The following is a 17,023-nucleotide window of genomic DNA, read 5'->3' as shown; positions in this document are numbered from 1 at the left end:
TCACTACCCAAACATATCCTTAATCCCATGCAACTCGGTCGTTTGAATTAAAATTTCGTAATGTAAAGCATAAACTATAAGTAAACAAATTTCATATGATTTCTTTCTAAAAAAATAAAGTGTTTGAAAAATAAAAAAATTTTATTTCATATCATTATGATAAATTTTTTAAAAATTTTATATAAAATATAATAAATAATTTAATTTTTTTAAATTTTAAAATAATAATAATAATTTTTTAATTTTTAATTTTATCTCAACTTATGTTACTTACGTCAACCTATTATTAGATCACACCTAAGTCTTATTAATAAAGAATAATGATTTCTCATCTATTTAAGCCGCCACTGCCAAGCTTTCTAGGATCAATTTCTTACCTCAGTGGCTCAGTGCCGTTTCCCGTCTTGTTCCGGACTTGCTGCCTGCCATTGCCCGGAGCTTGCGTCGACCGTGAAGATCAGCTGCCAGAAATGGATCCTACCAAAAAGAGCTCATCCGCCGTCTGCCACGTGGTGGCGATGCCATATCAACCCCGCTCGAGGCCATATCAACCCCATGATGAACCTTTGCAAGCAACTGGTTTTGAAAAGCCCATCCATCCTCGTCACCTTCGTCGTCACCGAGGAGTGGCTCGGCTTCATCGGCGAAGAACCTAAGCCGGCTACCATACGCTACGCCACGATACCCAACGTCATACCCTCCGACCATGATCGTGCTAAAGATTTTTCCCGCTTCTTTCAGGCCATCAATACAAAGATGGAAGCGCCCTTTGAGGAGCTGCTGGACCGGCTTGAGCATCCGGTGAGTGCCATAGTGGCCGATACTTATATGACTTGGGTCGTCAGACTGGGGAACCGGAGGAATATTCCGGTGGCGTCATTAATCACCATGTCCGCGACGGTGTTCTCGGTGCTTCACCATTTCGAGCTCCTAGTGCGGAACGGCCATTTCCCGGCTGAACTGTCAGGTGAGATGCTTTCAAAACCTCTTTCTCTATCAAATTTTGCCCTGCCAGCGTGCCTTGTGGTCCTGTGGATTAGAGAATGGACCAGACACCGCGCGTGTCCAACTATTCAGGTTCCAGAAGGCATATTGCAGCAATTCATAGGAGCAAAGCCACGTAAGTCTCGTGTCAAAATATTCTTATTACTCCATTTAAATTATCTCGCACTCTTAATAATCAAAATTTTACCCCCAATAACTATATACCTTTACATAAAAATACAAAGAATAAATAAAAAATAAATAGTGTTAGATATACACATAAATTTTATCTAAGAAAATTTATACATTTACGTGATATAATATGATATATCATATATATTTTATAATAAAAAAATTAATGAATCATATTAAACTAAGTCAATCTATAAATTTTAGAGTAATGATTTATACAAGTCTCAAATATACAAGTCTCTTGCAGTTCTTTTGTAAAAAGATAAATTGTACCATAAAAAAGTATAAAAAAAATTATTTTTAATAAGATCCATTTTTTTACAAATAAAACGTGACAGTTTAAATTTATATCTAGCATTCATCTAAATTTTACGGATAGACTAAACATTTAACAAAACGAAAAAGTTTAATTTAAATATTTATAGCATGTTGAATTCAGACCCAGTGGTTGTACAGGTCTGCCGTAGGGCTATGCAAACTTTCGAAAATTTCAACTCCGTCCGACCTCCACTCCAATTCCGACTCCAACTTTTTTTATTTTTTTTAAAAAATAAATTTCAGACGTCGTTTTACATCTGGATTTAAAAAAGATCAGACGGGGGGTCCAAAACGTAAGACCTCATTCTCTTCTTCCTACTTCCTTCTTCCCTTCTTCTGTTATTTTCTGAACCTCTTGGATCTCCTTTGCTCGCCGCCTTCGTTCCCTCTCTATTAACGTCGTTCCCTCTTTGTGCCTCTGTAGTCCGTTGACTCTGTTTCCCTTCACTTCTCAGGCCAGCCTCCGTTCAGCCTTTGGTAAGTTATCCGACTCCGAGCCCTAAATCAAGGAAATTTAGTTTTATGTTTTCTTTTTTTTTTCCATGTTGTTGGGTTTCTTAGAATTAGTTGTTTTGGGTCTAATTTTTGTGAAGTTGTGTTGTAGTAAGGAAATGTAATAGAATTGAATATGGTTGGATGCGTTGGACTGTGAAAACCAGTATGCATGCAATATGTTTGGTTTTTAGGCCGATTCTAATTGTTGTGTTTCATTTTGGGTGGCAGCCCATATATGTTTCTTTATGTTTAGTTTCTAATTTATTTTTTTCCATCTTAAATGAGTTGATGCCTTTTAATATAATCTAGTTATTTTTTAAATTATTTTTTTGCTTCTAATTTATTTTTTCAGCTTCTTTGATTGTGATCTGGATCTTACACCTAGTGGAGACGATCGTCCATAAGAGAATGTGGCATATGCTAGTGCTATTGCTCCTACACCGGTGGGTACTTCCACCCTTAGAGATGCTACATTTTGTGCAAGTAGTCAACTCCCAATAGATATAAAGGATGGGGATATGTTCAACGAAGAGGAGGATATGCCCATTGAGCACGATCGACCACCACGGCCTTCTAAAAAAAGGTCATGTACATGGGAGCATTTCACTAAAATTCCTGGTGATTGTGCGAACCTATAAGCAAGATGTCACCACTGTGGGTAACTTCGTGGTTGCCATTCGAAGAAGCAAGGCACCAGTGTGTTAATAGCACATCTAAATGGTTGCCAAAGATATAAGATCGCGAAGGGATTGGACGTCACTTATCAAACCAAGCTCAGTTACAAAACTTCTACAACCACTGTTGGTACACAGGTTAAGAAATTGGTCATCCCTCAATACAGTGAGAATATTTTGGGGGACATGTTTGCAGAGATGATAATTACTGATGAGATGCCATTTATCACAGTCGACAAAGAGGCTTCCGAAAGTTAGCCACAATTTCTCATTCTATCACGGTATACGGTGATGCGAGATTGTATGAAAAGACAATGGAAATAGAAGGTAGAGATAAAGAAGATGTTTATTATCACTAACCAGAGAGTGTCATTTATGACTGACACATGGATGTCCATACAGAATGTCTACTATATGGATATTACAGCACACTACATTGACAGTGAGTGAATTTTGTATAAAAGAATTATTAGCTTCAAAGAAATTGTGGATCATAAAGGTGCATCCATTGGGGTGAAGATGAATGATTATATAAAGGACTGAAAAATTCGAAAAGTGTTGTGTATTATAGTTGATAATGTCAGCGCCAATGACATAACAATTGATTGGTTCAAACGGAATACGACGGTGAAAGATGATGTCATTCGGGCACACGAGTTTATTTATGTTTATTGTCGTGCTCATATCATCAACTCTTTAGTTGTTGAAGGATTAAAAGAGGTTGATGATTCCATTACTAGAGTCCGTAGCATTGTGCGATATGTGAGAGCTTCCCCCAAAGGCTTGCCAAGTTTAAAGCAATAACAGAAGATCTTCAGATTGCATATTCTAGTATGTTGTGCTTGGACATTCTGACTCGATGGAACTTTACATACATGATGTTGGATGTGGCACAAAAGTACAAAAGAGCGTTCGAGCGGATGGAGGTCAAGGATGGGGGCCTGAGGTATGCTTTATTGGAGACAGCAGGACAGAGACTTGGTGCGTCAGATGCACATGATTGGACTAGTGTGAGGTACTTCGTTTAATTTTTGAAAATTTTTTATGACATAACCATGCGGATATCTAGATCCAAATATACGACTGCGAGGTCGCGTGTTGGATGCTTATCGGAGTTCACTGTCACCGTCATCCGTGGAGGCCCTCGCACACAGAATTAGATAAGTGAAACGCCCATTGGATTAGATACCGTTGGGGTTGATGCCGAGAGCTATAAGCTTGAATCAGATAACTTTATATGCTTTTAAATGATTATTTAATTATTTTTAATGTTTCATTTACTTAACATATACTTTTTATGATTTTATAGACCTAATTGTAAATCCTAACATAATTTTCGATAACTGAGAGTCTGAGACGGAGGCCCCTCGAGAGTTGGGATGGAGTTGAGGGACTATGGACTATGGAGAAACCCATTTCTTTGTGAGAATCAAATTCTACTTTTACTGTATTCAATTTTTTATTATCAATTTTTTTTATTTATTAATTGTAACTTTCTATATTCATTTCAGCCTTTCAGGTATGACCAATGAACCATTGAGATTTGAGTGAAATCCTTGCTGCACAAGTACACATAGTGTTTAATATTTATGTAGTTATCTCTAAAGACTAAGTCAAAGTTGTAATAAATGAGATTGTTATAATTTATGACTACATGTTATTTACTTTTTAAACTAATGTATTTAAGTTTTTTTTCAGTTATTTTTTTTTACAGGTTTGGAATTGGGCTTTGGTGTGCCCAAAAGTAAAAAAAAAAAATGGCATTAATTTAGCCCAGAAAACGATCGGAGCTCCTATCATTAATTTTTTTTTTTTAAAAAAAAAAAGTTCTCAGACCAATGGGAGCAAAGAATGCTCGCATATGAAACAATGTTTCGGTCGAACCATTGAAATGAGATATTTTGATACCGGTACCGTTTTGGAATAGTCTATATATGAATCAATTATATGCATATATATATATAATATTTCAAAATAATAGTCTATATATGAATAAATTATATATAAATATATATATATATAAATTATAAATAGTCTGGTCTGAATTGGGGGATAAAAAAATGAGCATGTAGTTTGAAGAAATGAAAAAATGAAAAAATAAAGAAGAAAAAAGTAAAGGTCGAAATATAGGCCAGTATGGGCTGAAATATCGGTCGGTACGAGCTGAAACGGCCGAAATTTTGACCAATACGAAACTATATCCTTCTATGTACAGGCTATGCCACAGAAACAGTATATTTCGACCGTACCAACCCTTTGATATGAAGCCAAAAAACTACTCAAACCTAAGGTCAAGCAAGGAGTGATCAAACCCCGAGATGAGCAACAACAACTTCAACACAAATCAAGCAAAAGTACTCAATCGCAATGGCAAACAATGAGTGCTCGCATCCCATGTTTGCACCTCGGGTGAGCAACGATTGCTCAAACCCCGGGACACACAAAGAGAGCTCGAATGCTAGGGTGAGCAACAACTCCCAAAAAAGGCAAACACTATGTTGATAAAAATATGCTCGCTCCTCATAGGGCTAGCAATCAAAGTTGTGAATTTTGTACCGTACCAGCTGGTACGGCTGAAATTTTTCGTACTGGTCGTCCGGCCGGTACAGGTACTATATTTGTTTCGTACCGGCCTCAATTTCAGCTTGTGCCAGCCGATATTTCGGCCAATGTTTTTTTTTTTTTTCATTTTTTCAAACTACAAGCTTATTTTTTAACTCTCAATTCAGATTAGACTATTTATAATTTATATATATATGTATTTATATATAATTTATTTATATATCGACTATCCTGAAATGTTATCCCGAAACGCTATCCCGAAACGGTACCAGTACCAAAATATTTCGTTCCAGTGCCATGACCGATACAACGTCCGGTACAGTATTCAAAACATTGCTGGCAATGCATTTGTCGAACCAAAGAGTGCACATACCAATGGGGCAAGCAAAGCGTGCCTCCACTCTAGAACTAGAGCAAAATAAAGATAGGAAGGAAAAATGGCATAGGATAGAAAAATAAAGATAGGACTGAAAAAATATCCTTAGGCTGAAAGTGAAGATAGGACAAAAAAACGAGAGGGGTGAAAAAATACATTCGGGTGGAAAAATGAATACAAGACAAAAAATTAGGGGTGACAAACAGTGTCAACGGGTCATGTTCGTATCATGTATATTATACGATATGAGTCAACCAAAATATGATATGTTAAGCTTAACAGGTCAAATTTCTAAGCCCTAACATGACCCATTAAAATAATGGATTGACACGACACGACCTGTTATGAATTAATTAAAAACATATTGACATGATCCTTGTCAACTTGTTTATGTAAATGTGTTGAATTGACTCAAATAATCCATTTGACCTTATTAACATAATTTCATATAAAATTTAAAATCAAAATATCTCTCAAAAATATAAAACCAACTACATAAATCCATAATTACAATTCAAATAATAAAAACACCAAAAATACAATCTAGAAGAAGTGTGGGAAGCGGTCGTGACTTGTGAGAACTAATCCAACTTAAAACTGAGAAAGTGAGGGTCTGAGAGAGAGTTAGAAAACACGAAATAGAATTAGGGTATTTTGTTTTTAGGTTAAAAATAATATAATTGTAAATTTGAGTAAAAATATTTAATGGGTCCCAAGCGGGTTAACCGGGTTGACCCATTAGTAACCCGTTAATAAATCGTGCCTTAACAAGTCAATCCGTTTTAACCCGAGTTCATTAGCATCAAACTCAAACCTACTAATTCCGTGTCATGTTCATGTTAAGTTAATGGGTCATGTCACATATTGCTACCGCTACAAAAAACTCTCCGAGCAAACTTCCACTTCCAAGCAAAAGGCATATATTGTATCTGAGCTTCACATGCGTTACGAGTCGAGCATTTATCTTTATTCATTCAAGCATTACCAAGGAAAGAAACTATGCTCTTGCTCGAGATGATTGAGTAAGACCAATTACTCGAGAGTTCTCGCACGAGACCCAGAAGAAACCAAGAAGTGCTCGCACCTAATCGACTAAAAGTTCTCACCTTAGGCGAGCACTTTGATTGGAATGAGCAATAGTCCTCGCATCATGGAGGTTGAGTGATGCTCTCGAATCCCTAGCGAGTGACAACACTAAAGAAGTGATCGTCCCCTGCATGTAAGCAGTCCACTTTTATTCATGCCCCAACAAGGCAAGTGTTCGCACCTCGTTGGAACTCAGGCAAATCATACCAACTCCATGAGAAATGCTCCTTTTAGGGCAAGCATTCAAGAAAAAATAAATAACGTCTGCAAAAGTTGCTCACCACCAAGGGCAAGCACCAACATCACACTCTTGGGACAAGCACTTTGCTCATTTTACCTACACAAGGATCAAGCCCGATGGTCGTAGCAACTTCAGAATCGTGCTCGATGTCCGTGTGACCTTGGGTAAATCGTACTAGCTCCATTAGATCTGACACTTACATGGGAGCTCAAATCCAGAGCATGTAAAACATACCCGATCTTCATAAGTATCTAACCCTCTATCAAATTGGTCAGATTACATGGGAGCTCAGCTCTCGAGTAAGTAAAGCATACCAGATCATCAGTATCTGACATTCAATCAAATTGGTTGGATGACTTGGGATTTCCGACCCTGGATCAATTGGTCGAATTAGGTGGCGAGCAACAACATCTTGCACTTGGGGGTGAGCACTATGCTTGCATCCTAGCAGAGTTCTCACACCTCATCTTAGAACCGCGACAATGACATCAACATAACCATAAATCTCTATCTTAGAACCATCAAGTCGATGACACAAATACCAGCAAAAAAATCTTTGTCTTAAAACCATCAGGCTTACGAAAAAAGTACCCACAAGAAATCTCTATCTCACACTCATAACAGCGATATATCGATAGCGTTTAATCTGGTGTTAAAGTGAACATAACAATTATATCATTCATTCTAATTATATTATTTTTATTTGTTTATATTTTTAAAGCAAAACGATGGATAAAGTTTGAAACATATTTTTAGTGTCAAAAATTGCACAACAGACTGGAAATGAATAAAGAGTCATCCCCGACCCACGTTGGTAATTCGGGCTTCAATACCGTAACCGGCCCGGGTTGGGCCGGTTAAGAGTGATGCGGATTCCAGTCCAGATTGTATCCGAGCTGGAACCCATAACTGGAACCCAGTTATCCGGGTTCTAGACAAGGGCGGATAAAAATTCGGCTTGAATGAACAGTCTTAGCTTAGATTGGCAAGCAATTAGGGACGTCATAAATATCATAATTTTCATTTCCAACTAATATTTCTCTAAAAATCGGAGATAATTTGTAGCTCTCTCTCCAGGATCATACCAGCATATGGCTCTTTATATATCTATATATATATATATATATTGATGTGATTAGATGAGTTATATTTATGAGAAGCTTTGAGCTTTACTCAATTAGCCTTACCATTGTCGTATTATTAAATTTATATTAAACGTGGAAACAACTACAACACACACTAAAATAATACTGCTATTATTTAATTTAAATAAAAAACAGAAAAAGAATGATAGGCAGATTAAATTAATTAATGATACCTAATTTTCCATTCTATTATATAATATGTATAAATGATGATAGAGTTAAAACTACTGCCGACTCATCCCACCCAACATTATACCATATAATATATTCAAGTTTCCAGTATTTAATTTGTAGTGTAGCTCATCACATACATGTTATTTCTATGCATTTAGTATCTTCGAGATCGATGCTATTCATTTTGAATTAAACGAAGAGATCTTAACAGTAAATATGAGTTTTACTACTCATCATTTTCATATATATATCATATATTATATATAATTACTTTTATTTTTTTATTTTTAAACTAATTGAATTTTTCTACTCATCATTCATCTCTACACATTATCGAATTTATCGAATAAATTTAACGAATCAGATAAAATTACATTAATTTATAGAATTGATTTTATGTAATTTATAATTTGTTTACAGATGTAACAGTCATCGAAAAGAAATGATAGTAACGTTACTCTTTTTAACTTTACGTACCTAAGAGCATCCTCATCCGGATGCCTAAAACACTGTTTTCTCTAAATTATAGGAAAAATTATAGGGAAAAGCTCAAAAACCCCCTCCCATCCCATTCCCTATTTTAGGATTTTGATTTAGGAAATGAACAGTGGTTCCCTAAATATAGGGAACTACTATTCATCCCCTAAATCATTTTTTATTAATATTTTATTTAAATAAATAAAATAAATTCTTTTTTCAATCAACTACATTTTCTCTTATACTCATATTTATTATACTTTTAAATAATATTTTTAAAAATAATTTAAATAATTACTAAAATATAAAAATAATAATTTTAAAAATATTATTAAACCCTTAAAAAAATTATTTAAATTTTTATTTAAAATATTCACTATAATAATAGTTCAAAACATAAGAAAAAATATTAAGTAGTGAAGTTTGAAAATGGAAGTGAGAGAAAAAAGTAATAAAGAAATAATAGAAGAATATTATTTTAATAGAATAGAGAAAGGATAGGGAATAGGATGTAGAAGGTTTTTTAAAAATGAGTAAAATTTAGGATAAAATTATAAGAAGTGTCCTTTTTAACTAAAATTTAGAAAAAAATTTAAGGAATCGGATAGGAATGCTCTAAGATAAAGGCACGAACAGCCATCGGTTAAGACGACAATCACCAATCACCAATCACCAATCTCGGTTATTCCGCATTTGGGTTAATTAGTTAGTCCCATATCAGATTAGGCTACCTCTATCGACATTCAATCTATATTTATCAATTTCTTAAAAATAATTATAGATTATATAAGCATAACGTAAATTTTTTTAATTGAATAAAATTTAATTTTAAAAAATTTATTTTTTAATATAAATTTTATATTTATTCAATTCTTTTAAAAAGAATATGCGCACTGTTGTAAATATTTCTTAATTACCTTTGATCATTGGCTCAGTGCCGGCTTGTTACTTAGTTGCCCAAAGCTTGCGTCACGGTGACTATCAGCTGCCAGAAATGGATCCGACCAAAACATATTCATCCGCCGTCTGCCGCGTGGTGGCGATGCCCTATCCCGGTCGAGGCCACATCAACCCCATGATGAACCTTTGCAAGCAACTAGTTTTGAAAAGCCCATCCATCATCGTCACCTTCGTCGTCACCGAGGAGTGGCTCGGCATCATCGGCGAACAAACCAAGCCGGCTAACATACGCATCGCCACGATACCCAACGTCATACCTTCCGAGCGCGTTCGTGCTAAAGATTTTCCCGGATTCCTTGAGGCCATCAGCACGAAGATGGAAGCGCCTTTTGAGGAGCTACTGGACCGGCTTGAACATCCGGTGACTGCCATAGTGGCCGATACTTATTTGGTATGGGCCGTCGAAGTGGGGAACCGGAGGAATATTCCGGTGGCGTCACTAATGACCATGTCCGCGACGGTGTTCTCGGTGGTACACCATCTTGAGCTCCTCGTGCAGAACGGGCATTTCCCGGTTGAACTGTCAGGTCAGTTTCTTCCAAAACCTCAATCAAATTTTTTCCTGCCTGCGTGACTGCTAGATTACAGATGGCCCTGTAGGTAAGACGCTTGCCAATTGTTTTTCCGATATGGATACGCAGTATTTCTTTTCCCGTATAAGGTAATTGAAAGTTCTTATTTTGGGTCAGTGGAAAACGATATAAGTTCATCGAAAGATCACAACATGACCAGGTTCAATCAATTCAAACATCGAAGGAACAAGGAGGTGGTAGTTTAGTATTAGTGTTCTGTCATTAGCAGACAAAAGAAAACACCATTTGAATGAAAGATGTTTTCAGGTCATTTTATACCTCTCTGAACCAAGAAGAAACGTAACAAGATGAAGGAGATTCACTGATAATATGTCTATGAAAAACGACAAAACCCAATGGTATGACCGGGCCCGTTATACAATTACACCATAATTTCCATTCCTTCAGTGCATGTTTGTACTGTTTGGTATGCATGATCATAAATTTCTAAAATGCATCATCCATCGCTAGTAAAGAATCTTAAGCTAAAAAGAAAATTTGTCTGTACATATCCCCATAGAGGCATAAACATGATCTTGTTTCCGTTGGAATTTTCTAAATTTGTCATTACAACATCTAACAACAAGGTTTCCCCTAGCTAAGTTTTCACTTACATTGCTTTCTCTACGTGTCTTTGCCTCATGTCTGATTAAGGACGGGGAGACGAGCTTGTGGACTACATCCCTGGAATCCCAGCTATGCGTCTTGCAGATCTTCCTGCCTTTTCATCTGGAAATGGATTAAAAGTCAAGCCTCTTAGCTGGAAATGTATTTTGTTGGTGCCCAAAGCGCATTGTCTGCTATTCACTTGTGTCCATGAGCTTGAACCTCAAGTCTTTGACAATTTAAGAGCAGAATTTCCAATCCCCATCTACCCCATTGGCCCTTCCATACCCTACTTAGAACTCCGAGACAATGCCTCCGGCTCCGATAGTAACGTCAATGGTGTAAACTATTTCCACTGGCTAGATTCTCAACCTATCAATTCCGTCTTGTACATCTCATTTGGAAGTTTCTATTCAGTCTCAGATGCTCAAATGGATGAAATTGTTGGTGGTGTGCGAGATAGTGGTGTTAGGTGTTTGTGGGTGTCAAGGGGGAACAATGCTAGGTTTAAGGATGGTTGTGGGGATATGGGTTTGGTGGTACCGTGGTGTGACCAATTGAAGGCTTTGTGCCACTCTTCCTTAGGAGGGTTTTGGACACACTGTGGATGGAATTCCACATTAGAGGGTGTTTTTGCTGGTGTTCCAATGCTTACTTTACCCATATTGTTTGATCAATTTCCAAACAGTAAACAAATTGTAGAAGATTGGAAAGTTGGATGGAGGATTAAGAAAGATGTGAAATCTAAAGATTTGGTGACAAGAGGAGAGATTTCCGAGCTCTTAAAAAGGTTTATGGATCAAGAAAGCAACGAGGGGCTCAAACTGAGGATGCGAGCAAAAGAACTTCAAGAGGTCTGTCAAAGGGCAATTGCTGAAGGTGGATCAACTCAAAATTATCTTGATGCCTTCATCGCGGACATTTCAAGAAGCCAATCTTGAAACGTTTATCACTTTGTAATATGTAATTGTGTTTTGTGATTGCTTGATTTATAGCTTGTGTTTGTCATACGCTTAATCTTTTGCCACAAGTATCAATAATACTACCACTTATCAGATACAACAGGGGAGGAGGGTTGGTCGTAGCTTAGATTGGCAAGCAATTCCGGACGTCATAAATATCATAATTTTCATTTCCAACTAATATTTCTCTAAGAATCGGAGATAATTTGTAGATCTCTTTCCAGGATCATACCAGCATATGGCTCTTTATATATATGTATATTGAGGTGATTAGATGAGTTATATTTATGAGAGGCTTTGATCTTTACTCAATTAGCCTTACCATTGTCGTATTATTAAATTTACATTAAACGTGGAAACAACTACAACACACACTAAAATAATACTGCTATTATTTAATTTAAATAAAAAACAGAAAAAAAAATGATAGGCAGATTAAATTAATTAATGATACCTAATATTCCATTCTATTATATAATATGTATAAATGATGATAAGAGTTAAAACTACTGCCGACTCATTCCACCCACCATTATACCATATAATATATTCAAGTTTCCAGTATTTAATTTGTAGTGTAGCTCATCACATACATGTTATTTCTATGCATTTAGTATCTTCGAGATCGATGCTATTCATTTTGAATTAAACGAAGAGATCTTATCCGTAAATATATGAGTTTTACTACTAATCATTTTTATATATTATATATTATATATAATTACTTTTATTTTTTTATTTTTTTTCTTCTTAAACTAATTGAATTCTTCTATTCATCATTCATCTTTACACATTTGGTTAAAGAAAAAAAATAAAAATAAAAATAAGTATAGTGTATGATATATGATGTATGATGTATGATGTGTATTGTGTAATGATGATGAATAGTCATTACTTGGCTTAGAGAATCTCCCCCCCCCCCCTCCCGGGCGGCGGTTATGCTCCGTCCCCGCATGGGTGGAGCGGGGTTGGCCCCCGCCCTGCATTTAGGGCCCCTAGCAAGGGCAGGTGGCGTGGAGGGCCCAACCCCGTCCCGCCCCGCCCCCATTTATATATATATATATATATTATATACATCAAAAATTAACATAAATATATATTTATATTTTATAAATTGTGTATATATAAATATATATTACAATTTGTTAGACTTATTCATAAAATATGAATTGGTAAATTTAAAAATTAAATAGTTTAAAAACTAATACACAACAATTTATACAAAATATGCACTAGCAAATTTAAAAATTACATAGTTTTTAAATTATAGTCATATTTACAAAATTTAAATTTATAATTTAAATCTAAAAATGTATTTTTAATTACTTTTACACTTATAAATAATTTTTAAATCAAATAAATGTATTTTTTTTTAAGTGAAAAGAGGCGGGGCAGGGGACGGGGTTGAAAACCCTACCCCCAGCCCCATGCGGGGAAGGGGTGCCCCCGCCCCGTAGGGGACGGGTAGCACCCCTAGAATCTGTAACGCTCACCGTCAACTTGTTCTACATGCATTAAATCCTCCATCACTCGGAACAAGCTCTTTTAGCCGTGCATGCCTGGTACTCTGTTTTAAACGATTTTTCTCTCTCTCTCTTTCAATACCCTGTTTCTTCTAATTCTATGGCTATAAAAATCAGTTTTGTTTTCTCGTTTGGAAGGTGAAGTAGGAATGCAGATAAAAATTCAGGATTGATTTGATAAAAATATGAGATGAGATGATTTTAGATGAAATATAAAAGTTAAATAAGTATTATTAAAATATTATTTTTTAATATTATTATTATTTTAAGACTTGAAAAAATTAAATTTTTTATTATATTTTATATGAAAATTTAAAAAAGTTATAATGATATGATGAGATAAAATAAAACATTTTCTAAATCCAAACAGGACCTTATAAGTTTTGTTTGAGAGGATAATGACCGTAGGAAAAAAAGGAAAAAGAGTTTTGGTGCGGTTTGGACAATGAGATGAGATAATTTTATATGAAAGTTGAAAGTTAAATAAAATATTGTTAGAATATTATTTTTTTTAATATTTTTATTATTTTAAAATTTGTAAGAATTGAATTGTTTATTATACTTTATGTGAAAATTTAAAAAGATTATAATGATAAAATATGATGAGATGAAATAAAATATTTTTATTATCCAAGTGGGATCAGTACTTATCCACGTGTGATATCGTGCATTTCGTGAGGCTCAGGGGGCTTCGCACGGCTCGGGGAGAAAAAGAAAGTCAACACAGCCAAGAAGCTGGGCCTATTCTTCTCCCAGAGCCGGAGAATATTGAATATTCATCAAACACCTAGTACAATCTGTTTCCGTTCAAGCATTACATGGATCCCGCCGGCGTTGAACCAACCGCAGTTTTCCACGTCGTGGCCATGCCTTTTCCATGTCAAGGCCACGTCAACGCCATGATGAACCTTTGCAAGTTGTTGTCTTCAAGATCAGCAAACCCCCTTCTCATCACCTTCGTCGTCACCGAAGAGTGGCTCGACTGCATCGGGTCCGAGCCCAAGCCGGAAAACATCCGCTTCGCCTCCATTCCTAACGTCGTAGAGCGCTCAAATGCCGTTGACTTTGGCGGCTTCAACGGAGCAGTCAAGACCAAAATGGAAGCTCCTTTCGAGCAGCTCCTGGATCGGCTTGAACCACCTGTGGCTAGAATCTTAGCTGACTTTGAGTTGCAGTGGGCGCTCGACTTCGGGATTCGAAGGAATATTCCGGTGGCGTCGCTTTGGACCATGTCGGCTTCTTTTTTCTCGGTGCTCCATCATTTCTATGTTTTCACACAAGATCGTCACTTGTCGGTTCACGTTTTACGTAAGTACTTCGTATGTCCGTGCTTCCATTCATTTTCTATACTTTTAGCAACCTTTTTTAATTTGCTGAGACTTTTTTTCCTGTAATTCTTGAACAAAAAAAAATTGAACTCTTAATTTTAATTAGTCTTTTAATTATAAACTACTTCATCGAACTTGATCGATAATAAAACTGTCTCCTCGAAGTCTCAACGAATCCCATTAACTCTAGATCTAGCAATCATCATTTGGGTCATCTATATTAATCAATTTTTTATATCAGAAAAGTCATCTACAAATATAATTCAATAATCAAAAATAAATATTTATGACAAATTATTTGATACGAAAATGATTATTTATGATGAATAATAATCAATGAAAATAATTTTTATAATAAATAAACTTTTTTTTTTTATAGCGGATAAAGATTTAATTGCTAATGTACAATGTCATCCTACTTGATTATTGCTGCCTATATGAACGTGAGTAGCTCAACCCTGTTCATGATTAGTTTTGCAATTGCTGTTGTGATTTGGGGAGACAGATGTCACAGATCATGGAGACGAGCATTTGGATCAGATACCCGGAATCTCTTCAAAACATCTAGAAGATCTACGAACAGTTTTTCATGAAAATGATCCACGGGGCATGGAATCACTCTTGGGAAGCATTTCAAACGTGCCGAAAGCAAAACATCTTCTAGTTAATTCTGTATACGAGCTTGAACCCCAAGCTTTTGACACTCTGAAAGCAGTACTTCCTCTCCCTGTGTACCCAGTTGGCCCTGTCATACCTTACTTGGATCTTGAAGATGCTTCCTTTAAGAATGGCGAACCTGACTATCTAAAATGGTTGGATGCCCAACCCCAAGATTCTGTGCTGTACATCTCTCTCGGAAGTTTCTTTGTGGTATCAAGCACCCAAATGGATGAATTTGCCATAGCACTGCGTAATAGTGGTGTTAGATTCTTGTGGGTGGCTCGTGAAGAAGCATCTCGGTTGAAAGATAGCTGCGGTGATAAGGGTTTTGTGGTGCCTTGGTGTGAGCAATTGAAGGTTTTGTGTCATCCTTCTGTAGGAGGGTTTTGGTCACATTGTGGGTGGAATTCCACTCAAGAAGCTGTTTATGGAGGCGTTCCAATGCTTGCTTTCCCTCTGTTCTTGGATCAAGTTCCTAATTGCAGGCAGATTGTAGAGGACTGGAAGAGTGGGTGGAGTGTGAAAAGAGCAGAGGTGGGAAGCGAGATTTTGGTGGCAAAAGAAGATATATCAGTGCTCGTACAAAAGTTTATGGATCTTAAAAGCTCTGAAGGCAATGAAGTTAGGAAAAGGGCAAGAGAACTGAAAAGCATCTGTCGTCAAGCAATTTCAAAAAGTAGCTCATCTTCTGCTAACCTGGATGCATTTATCTGTGATTTTTTAGCAGGACATGGCCATTGAGTATTGTTATTGGTGCTTGCCGTTAGAGATGACCAATCTAGGTAAAAGTTCTAAATAGATAAATATTATAAGTCTTTTATAAAAAAATAAATCTTACCAAAAAATAAGAAAACTCCTATTATATTATGAAGTCCCTAAAGCATATTTCTAATTTAATTGTCTATTTGTTTTCCTTGATGTTATAAATGAGCAAATATCTGAAATGAGTCAATTGGAGAACTCCACACAAAAGTTATGATCTTTCGTTCGCAAACTTGTTTTTGAGATCATTTATGGAGGCGCTGCTTTGCACCTTCACATCCCTGAAATGTATCTTCACAAGCCCTCCTGCCAACGCCGTGAATGCCTTCGCGCTGCCGATAAATTTGTTACCGATATAAATAATTAAATTTATTTTTTTATCAGTTTAAATTTTTTAAATAATTAGTAATTTCATATGATATTAAAATAAAAATTCTGAATTTAAATTTCGACTCTACACTTTATACATTTAATCAAATATTTTACACATTAGATCACCCACTTATAGAGGGGGCCGAGATTTGATTCGCACATAAAATAAAATAAAAAATAAAAAGTGTTAAGGAAATAAATAATAAAATCTAATTTTTCTTAAACCTGTTTGGATTTTTAAAGTGTTTTATCTCATCTCATCTTATTATTATAATTTTTTTAAATTCTCACACAAAATATAATAAACAATTTAAATTTTTTAAATCTCAATTTAAATTTTTCAAATCTCAAAATAATAATAAAATTAAAAAATAATATTTTTTTTAACTTTCATCTTTCATTTAAAATCATTTCATCTCATATTTAATTTAAAGCAATCCTTATCAATTAAATATTTTATACAAATGAGAGTTACACACAAAATAATTTATATTTTCGCGTAAAATAAATTATCATTATTATTATTATTTTATAACCGATTGGAACATAGCGTT

The 17,023-nt window shown here is 35.5% G+C and overlaps 3 protein-coding genes across 3 annotated transcripts; all 3 read left to right on the top strand.

Moving 5' to 3' along the window:
• The first annotated feature begins 387 nt into the window (after nt 1-387).
• Nucleotides 388-3,099, top strand: LOC108996871 (UDP-glycosyltransferase 87A1-like). The gene is made up of 2 exons (XM_018972913.2): nt 388-1,120; nt 2,342-3,099. Exons 1-2 carry the CDS (start codon nt 556-558, stop codon nt 2,488-2,490), a joined length of 714 nt encoding a protein of 237 aa, XP_018828458.1. The 5' UTR covers nt 388-555; the 3' UTR covers nt 2,491-3,099.
• Nucleotides 3,100-9,669: 6,570 nt separating this feature from the next.
• On the top strand, nt 9,670-11,946 carry LOC108996872 (UDP-glycosyltransferase 87A1-like). The gene is made up of 2 exons (XM_018972914.2): nt 9,670-10,211; nt 10,911-11,946. Exons 1-2 carry the CDS (start codon nt 9,719-9,721, stop codon nt 11,801-11,803), a joined length of 1,386 nt encoding a protein of 461 aa, XP_018828459.1. The 5' UTR covers nt 9,670-9,718; the 3' UTR covers nt 11,804-11,946.
• A 2,124-nt stretch (nt 11,947-14,070) lies between these two features.
• LOC108996874 (UDP-glycosyltransferase 87A2-like) lies at nt 14,071-16,103 on the top strand. Its single transcript, XM_018972916.2, has 2 exons — nt 14,071-14,655; nt 15,181-16,103. The coding sequence occupies exons 1-2, from the start codon at nt 14,166-14,168 to the stop codon at nt 16,074-16,076; spliced, it is 1,386 nt and encodes a 461-aa protein (XP_018828461.1). The 5' UTR covers nt 14,071-14,165; the 3' UTR covers nt 16,077-16,103.
• Nucleotides 16,104-17,023: the final 920 nt, after the last annotated feature.

The sequence above is a fragment of the Juglans regia genome, chromosome 14, assembly GCF_001411555.2.
Source record: "Juglans regia cultivar Chandler chromosome 14, Walnut 2.0, whole genome shotgun sequence".
Classification (NCBI taxonomy): domain Eukaryota; kingdom Viridiplantae; phylum Streptophyta; class Magnoliopsida; order Fagales; family Juglandaceae; genus Juglans; species Juglans regia.
Note: the sequence above shows the minus strand (reverse complement) of the source record. Positions and strands in the feature narration are given on the sequence as shown.

Bases quoted from the DNA above. Each gene is read 5' to 3' on its own strand.
- LOC108996874 (XM_018972916.2), top strand. From the start codon at position 14,166: ATGGATCCCGCCGGCGTTGAACCAACCGCAGTTTTCCACGTCGTGGCC. The intron at 14,656-15,180 runs GTAAGTACTTCG...TTGGGGAGACAG, and splicing joins CTTGTCGGTTCACGTTTTAC to ATGTCACAGATCATGGAGAC.
- LOC108996872 (XM_018972914.2), top strand. From the start codon at position 9,719: ATGGATCCGACCAAAACATATTCATCCGCCGTCTGCCGCGTGGTGGCG. The intron at 10,212-10,910 runs GTCAGTTTCTTC...TGTCTGATTAAG, and splicing joins TTTCCCGGTTGAACTGTCAG to GACGGGGAGACGAGCTTGTG.
- LOC108996871 (XM_018972913.2), top strand. From the start codon at position 556: ATGATGAACCTTTGCAAGCAACTGGTTTTGAAAAGCCCATCCATCCTC. The intron at 1,121-2,341 runs GTAAGTCTCGTG...TTATTTTTTCAG, and splicing joins ATTCATAGGAGCAAAGCCAC to CTTCTTTGATTGTGATCTGG.